The sequence below is a fragment of the Heliangelus exortis genome, chromosome 18 (assembly GCF_036169615.1).
Source record: "Heliangelus exortis chromosome 18, bHelExo1.hap1, whole genome shotgun sequence".
In the NCBI taxonomy this organism is placed as follows: domain Eukaryota; kingdom Metazoa; phylum Chordata; class Aves; order Apodiformes; family Trochilidae; genus Heliangelus; species Heliangelus exortis.
This window is the reverse complement of record NC_092439.1, coordinates 15,841,333-15,848,867: the sequence shown is the minus strand read 5'-3', so window position 1 is coordinate 15,848,867 and position 7,535 is coordinate 15,841,333. Positions and strand designations below refer to the sequence as shown.

Here is a 7,535-nt window from a genome sequence, read left to right as displayed (position 1 = left end):
CAATGGTCTGAAACAAGAGCAGGGTAGATTTAGATCAGATATTAAGTTCTCATTATGAACTGGTGAAACAGTGGAACAGGTTGCCCAGAGGGGTGGTGGTGGCCCCATCACTGAAGACATTCAGTGTCAGGCTTGATGAGGCTCTGAGCAGTCTGATCTAGCTAAAGCTGTCCTAGATGACTGCAGGGAGGCTGGGCTAAATGATCTTTAAAGGTCCCTTCCAGTGCAAATGCATTCTGTGATTGAATGGACCATTTGGAGCAGTTCCAGAGGAGGGTTATCAAGATGGTGAGAGGGCTGGAGCACCTCTCTTGTAAGGAATACCTGAGAGAGCTGGGTTTTTGCAGCTTGCGAAGAGAAGGCTCTGGTAAGTCCTTATGGTGGACTTTCAGTACTTGAAGTGAGCTTACAAGAAAGACGGGGAAAGGCTTTCTAATAGGGTCTATAGCAATAGGACAAGGGGTAGTGGTTTTACACTAACAGACAGTAGATCCAGACTAGATATAAGGAAGAAATTCTGTACACTGAGAGTGGTGAAACATGGGAGCAGGTTTCCCAGAGAGCTGGTGGATGCCCCAGCCCCAGAAACATTGAAGAGAAGGCTGGACAGGGCTCTGAGCAACCTGATATAATCGAAGATGTCCCTGTTTGTTGCAGGGGCTTGGACTAGATGACCTTTAGAAGTCATTTCCAACAGAAACCATTATATGATTTTATTATTCACTTAGCAATGTCTTAGTGTTACTTCAGAACTTCTGTTTGCGCTGACTTCTTTAATTTTTGTTGTTGCTTTAGATTGCCATAAAAATACTTGGAATAAAAGATGGTCCTTTACCAGGAACTCTGGGCAAAGTAGCTGTCAGGTGAGGAATCCTGCTTTGAGACACTGGAGATGGTCATCTCCCTGCTCTGCAACCGAATTTCTGTGCCCCTGCCAAATATTTCTTCTCTGATACAGAATTTTGGTGACTAATAAGTAGATTTAAGGTGCCATGAATAATTAGTTTACAGGTAGCTTTGCAAAGGTAGCTGGCATGTACCTTTAAAAGAGAAACTCTTGCACAGTGTAGGGAAACGTGTTCACTGCTGTTCTGGTAACTGTAGCAGGGAGTTTAGTTATAACCAGAAAAACATTTGAGTGTCCAGGAATCACAACCAAAACCACCCTGCACTATTTTTCTGTTTTCAGAGCTTTTTATGCTGAGAAGTTTCTCAGGCAGTGTCTGCCCCTCTGTTCCAAAAGATGCTGTACAGCAGGAGTCTTTAGGAACAGGTTATTTACCCTTACAATCTCACTAACACAGAAAACCCTCAAATGCTGCTTACAATTGACAGCAGTGAGGTATTTTTTTATACTTTTAAAAATATTATTTTTCCTCTTGCAAAACTATGTGAGCCAGGTTGTCGCTGTCCTGTAACACTCTGACCCCTTGGTTTGCAATGCCTACAGATTTCCCCAGGTTTGAATTACTGCTGTGTGTGCCCTATTTGTCCCTGTTTGAGCAGGAACTCTTGGAAGATGGGCCTTGGATATTGCAGAAAATCTCAAGCCCCGGCAAATGCTGCAAGATTGTCATTGTCTTTTTCCATCTATAGTCCCACCTGCAGCACTTTCGTCTCTTAAAAGTATACCATAACTATTTGACAAAGCTACTGGGATTTTTTTTGTTGGTTGGTGGGGTTTGGTTTTGTTTTTTGTTTGTTGTTTTACAAGCTTCCAGCCCTGTTTGTTACTGCCATAGCTGACATCACTGTGGGCATGACACTGAAAATGGCTGTGCTGGAAATTTTGGGGTTGCAGTTCCAGGTGTGGCACTGGAACTTTGTCTATGCAGGAAAATTCTCCAGCTTATATGTAATGCGATGTGATGAGCACTGTATTCTCCAATTATAATGAACCTCTGTTCTTTAGCATGACTGCCTCTGCTCTGGAAGAGCACCTTTATTTGATATTTGACCTCTACCTTTCTCTAAGCAACCCAAGCATTTCAACTTTTTTCTAGCCTTTAAGCTTTCCCAAGAAGTATAAAGAGTCCTATATAGAAAATTTTATACACCAAAGTTTGGCTTTCTTTTCATTGTTACTTCTAGGAGAATCTAGCATACAGACCACAGGCTGAAAGATCACCAATTTTAATCTAAACTAAACTGATAAGTTTAATAGTGAATGGCTGATTGTTCTGGTTTAACTGTTCAATTTGTGTTACAGTTTATCTGGGGAAGGGGGAGAAATACCTGGAAGAAAACTGCCTGGTAGACAAAGAAAGTTGGGTTGCTGAGATATTATGAGTAATAGTTACTTTGAACAAAATCTGCTATTATCTTTGTGCAATGCTGGGGAAACTGCATGTTACAAAGGTGTTATTTGTCCTCTTTATGGATAAGGAGGCAGTGATGCTAACACTTCACCACCTTGTCAGGCAGCTTATTAAGTGTCAGTGTAGTGATTTAGTTTTAAACATTAAGTATTATTTAGCACAAAAGAAACCATCTTTTTCAAAGCAGTGCCTAAAAGCCTTGTGCAGCCTCAAGACACTATTGGCCTAGCTTGCACTGAAAAGGATGTTCTGAATCAGCAAGGCAGATACAGGAAAAGTGAAAAGAGTGAGAATACCACCTGAACGGGACAGGTATGAGCACCTGATGCTGTCTATAGAGTCTGGGATGGGTGGATTTGGAGCCTAAATGCAGGTTTTCTGAACCTTGTCCTATCGAGTCCTTGATCAAACTCATCCCTTGCTAAGATTACTTCACATTTCTCCTCAGGAGCTGTAAACTTAATTATGCCTGTTGTATATATATGTTTTCCTTAGTGTGGCTATTTTTTGGAGGACATTAGGGAACCTGTGTCCAGATGATGCTTTCATCTATAATTTCCAACTCAGTTTAGATTATCTGTAAACATTTTCTCCTAGAATACAAAGTGAATAAGAATAGGGGTCCCTTCATATGCTTTGTTTCAAACAGCTTTCTAGCTGAAAGCTAGTAGAGAAAGCATGAAGAACTGTATTTGAGACACAGGGGAAGGAAAATTATTTTGTCCTATAGCCTTAGAAGTAGAGAAAGAAAATGTTTTGGTTCTGTCTTTGTTCACTTTTTGTGACTTTACCTTCCCTTTGCACAACACCAAAGAATGACGTTTCAGTTCCCATTCTGGATTTCTCCCTTTTCTGCTTTCTACAGGCAAGCCCCAAACTTGCTGCAGCTCATTCACACCATATACAGAAAGAAGAAACTTAGGACATTTATTCACCCTACTCCTTTTCTTATAGGATGAAAATGAGGAAATCCTAGCCTGTGACTTACCCAGGATTATTCAGTCTTAGGTGAAATGGGATATTGGCTCTGATTTTGCAGTCTTAATTCAGTATTGTAAACATACAATAAAAAGGGATCCCTCATTCTTGCATTAAGATGAAGGGTAGGAACAGGCTTTTGGTATTCTGATATGTTTTGTTTTTTTTTTTTAACAAGTTTTTTTACTTCTTTACCGAAATATTTATACAAGGCATTTCAGGAATGTCACAGCTTTGCCTCCATTGGTTTGCTGGAGGGCTGCAAAACAGCAGGAAGGCAACTTTCTCAGCACATGGGTGAGACTTCTTAGCAGAGCTGCCCAACTTTTATTTCCTCCAAATTCCCCTACCACATATTAACCAGGTTTAAGGTGGAAAATTCTGAATTGTAGGAATACTGTATTTCTGTCTGCTACTAGATTTCCCATTGCTATTAATGTCTTTTAAAATAGGTGTTATGGTCAAAGCCCCAAAGGTTCAGTCTGATAAGACTCTCTCCCCAAGTTTCCTGCCTCTTTGGCATTGTCTTTCCTAACTTTGTTTTAGCTTTCAGTGGATCATCCCATCTACTAACTGTGGTAGACTTAGGAAGGAAGGGGGCTACCAAGCAAGAATACTCTGCTCTAAAAGGAATTTTTTAGCAGATCTGTGCTGAGGTGAAGAACAAACCCCAATGTGGTGTGACCCTGTGATGTAAGACTGTGAACAGTCGTCCAGTGTAGTAAGGTTAGTGCGTGGCTCTGACTGGTCACCAGTGAATCTACCAGGTCTCAGCATCTCTTCTTATATTGGGTACTTCCCTTTGGAAGAAGTCCTCTTTTGAAATCTCTCAGACCAAATCCCTTTGTCAGTGATGTCCTTATCTTCTCCAGCCTCTTGGCTAAAATACTGCTTCTTTCTCTGCTGTGGCTGCTCATATGCTGCTTGTTTCTCCCTGTTGGTAAAAAATGATGCAAATCCTAAATTGCCCATGCATTTTGACAAGGTTAGGTTGGGAGGTAAACAAGCAACAGCTGGATGGAGCGGGTATAGCAGCAGCTGTATTACATCCAAGTGTGGCACTTTGGGCCCAAAGACACCAAGTGCTGGGGGTAGCTGCCAGCTGAAAGAGAAGCTGCTGCTCCCCTGGAGCAGTCTCATGGGCAGGTTCACCAATCCCATGGGGCTTGATGCTGGAGTCAGTGTTACCTCTAAATCATCTCAGTTGGGCTCTGGTCCTGTTAGGGCAAGGGGGAGGACAGGGCAGGGAATCCAATTGCCCTGGTGGCAAAAGGGACTTGGGTGGTACCATTGATGCCATCACAGGAGGCACACAAACCAGTTTTGCACATGGGTGCTGTTCGTCTCCCAGGCTGATGGGGGTTTGAGATATTGATCTCTTTGCACCAGTGTTCTGCATGGCCTGTTCCAAGTACAACTGTTTCTATTGCCCTTTCTCTGTTTCCAACTTTAATTATCCCCCCCCTTACTGTGATGCCAGGACTATTGGGTAATTTTCACTGTGCAGGAGTTCAGACCCATCAAAACTAAAGTGCAATCACTGCCTTCAACAAAGACATCTTTTTTCCAGTTATTTGTCTGGTATCAGACAGGTTTTTTTTTATAACATACCCAAAACAAAACCCTTATTCAGTAGATGTTCACACAAAGTTTAGCGATTAATGATTCATAGCAGACCAGATTTGGTCTCCACTTTATTACAGACCTTATATCAACAAAGACCAACTTGTGGTTTTCCTGTCTTCAATAAAGTTGAGATTTTTCTAGGTTTTAAATGCCACCTTAAATAAACCTTCTTTAAAATACATGTTCTTTATACATTAAATCAGCAGTAAGATAGAGAAGAAAACTTTATTATCATTTGCAGGTCATCTTCAAGGTCAGCACTATAAATTTTTGTTATTCATTGAAATTTTAAACTGCTTAATTACCTAAGTTGAATGGTCACACTCAAAGTGTAGCAGTCAACAACTTGATGTCCAAATGGAGAACAGTGGGAAATGGTGTCCCAATACTGTGACCAGTCCTGTTTAACATCTTTGTCAGAGATATGGACAGTGGGGTTGAGTGCAGTGTCAGCAGGTTTGCTGCTGGCACCAAGCTGTGTGCTGTGGCTGACACGAAGGGACCTTAGCCTGGAGAGCTGTGCCTGTGCCAACTTCATAAAGTTCAACGAGGCCAAGTGCAAGGTCCTGTACATGGTACAGGGCAATCCTAAGCATGAAGGGTGGAGAATGGATTGAAAACTGTCCTGAGGGGAAGGACTTTGGGGTGTTGGGTGATGAATAGCTCAACGTGAAATAGAAATGTGTGCTTGCATCCCAGAAAGCCAACAATACCTTGAGCTGCACCAAGAAGTGTGGCCAGCAGGTCAAGAGAGGTGATTCTGCCCCCCATCTGGAGTACTGTGCCCAGTTTTGGAGCCCTCAGTATAAGAAGGACATGGAGCTGTTGGTGTGATTCCAAAGGAGGGTTATGAAGATGAGCAGGGGGCTGGAGCATCTTTCTTATGAAGACAGGCTGAGAGAGTTGGGCTTTTTCTGCCTGGAGAGGAGAAGACACTTGGGGAGACCTCATAGCAGCCTTGAAGTACATGAAGGGGATCTACAGGAAAGCCAGGCAGAGACTTTCTACGAGGGCATGTAGTGGTAGGACAAGGGGTAATGCTTTTGAACTGGAAGAGGGTAGATTTGTCTTAGACATTAGAAAGAAATTCTTTAGTGTGAGAGTGGTGAGACATTGCAAGAAGTTTCCCAGGGAAGCTGTGGCTGCTCCATCCCTGGAAACATTCAGGGCCAGGCTGGATGGGCCTTGAGCAACCTAGTCTGGTGGGAGGTGTCCCTGCCCACGAAGGGGGGATGGAACTGGATGAGCTTTTAGGTCCCTTCCAACTGAAACCATTTCATGATTCTGTTAATACTGCTGACTTTAAAAACAAAACAGACCACTACACCTTTTCCACTTTTGAGGAAAGGAAGTCTGAAATGAAGTAACCAACAGGAGATGGTTAATGAAGTAACCAACAAGAACAGTTCCTGAATACTGGTGTTTGAGATGGACAGTGATCCATGCTGCACCAAGAAGAAATCTCAGCTGCTGTTGTAGTGCTTAGCAAAGCAGTTACATTAGTACATGGCAACTGAGAGACATGGAACGCTTTCATCCCTGAAATTAAACAAAAATAATAATCTTAAGATCCATCTGTTAAGAACATTACTTGTGATTTACAGCACAAATTACTTATAAAAATTTTCCACCTCTATGCAAGGCCATCCAGGAACTTTTTTCTTATTGTGCAACTGGTGTCAGTAGAAGGGAAAACGGAGACTCAAATGGAAATTCTTGTTTTTCGCTGTTTCTTTTTATCACTGCCAGGGAGGTGGGGGCAGTATCGGACAAAATAACCAGATAGTGGAAAAGGTGCAGAATTTTCAGCCCTCTGCAGCCTGTCCCCAGCAGGATAAAGGCCTCATGTCACAGGACAGCATTTCTGTCCTTTTCCTCTTAGTGTTGACATGAGCAGGTGGCATGTTTTAACAGGGGAAAAAGGCAACAAGAGATTGTTGTTAAATTGGCCTTTCTTCGGAAAGTAATGCTATGTAGATAGTGGCTTTAAAAAACGTTGGTTTTGGTGGGCGGAGGAAGGCAAAAGCCATCTCCATCTGGGAAGAAATCAACCGCCCTTTACCCTGGCGACAGAAAAAGGGGCGGGCATCCACACAACTAACTTCCCAATCCAGCAAAGAAAGCTTGCGTTTTGAACAGCCCAGTGAAGATCCCCTCCGACCTTCCTAGCTGGTTTCGAAGTAAAAAACGAGAGGAAAAAACGTAAAGACAACCCTATAATCTCACCCCCTGCCCCCTCTCCGCGGCCAGGTGTACCCACGCCTCGGGTACGCTGCTGCGGGACCGTGGGCCCTCGGCTCCTCCCCAGACTGCGGGTGCGACCGGACGATCCCAACCCCCTCCCTGGCGGCAGGCTTGAGGAGGAGGAGGAGGGTCGGCTTCAGCACCTCCCCCCTTCCCCGCCTCCCTCCCCGGCGAGCGCAGCGCCCCGAGCATGGAGCCCGCCTGAGACGCTCCGTGGGCTCCGGCAGCTGCTGCGGCAGCACAACATGGAGGCGGCGGCTCCGCCGCTCCCACTGCTGCTGCTGCGGCTCCTGGCCGCCTCGGTGCTGCGGTGCGAGCCAGGTTCGGCCGGAGGTAAGCTTGCCGCGGATCGGCTGGGAGGCGAGCGCC

At 44.1% G+C, this 7,535-nt stretch overlaps 1 protein-coding gene across 1 annotated transcript in view; it reads left to right on the top strand.

Moving 5' to 3' along the window:
• The first annotated feature begins 7,280 nt into the window (after positions 1–7,280).
• Positions 7,281–7,535, top strand: part of LRP5 (LDL receptor related protein 5) — a 134,064-nt gene continuing 133,809 nt past the window's right edge. Inside the window, 1 exon segment of the mRNA XM_071761743.1 lies at positions 7,281–7,499. Within this exon segment, the coding sequence (XP_071617844.1) occupies positions 7,412–7,499 (88 nt within the window). The 5' untranslated portion in view covers positions 7,281–7,411.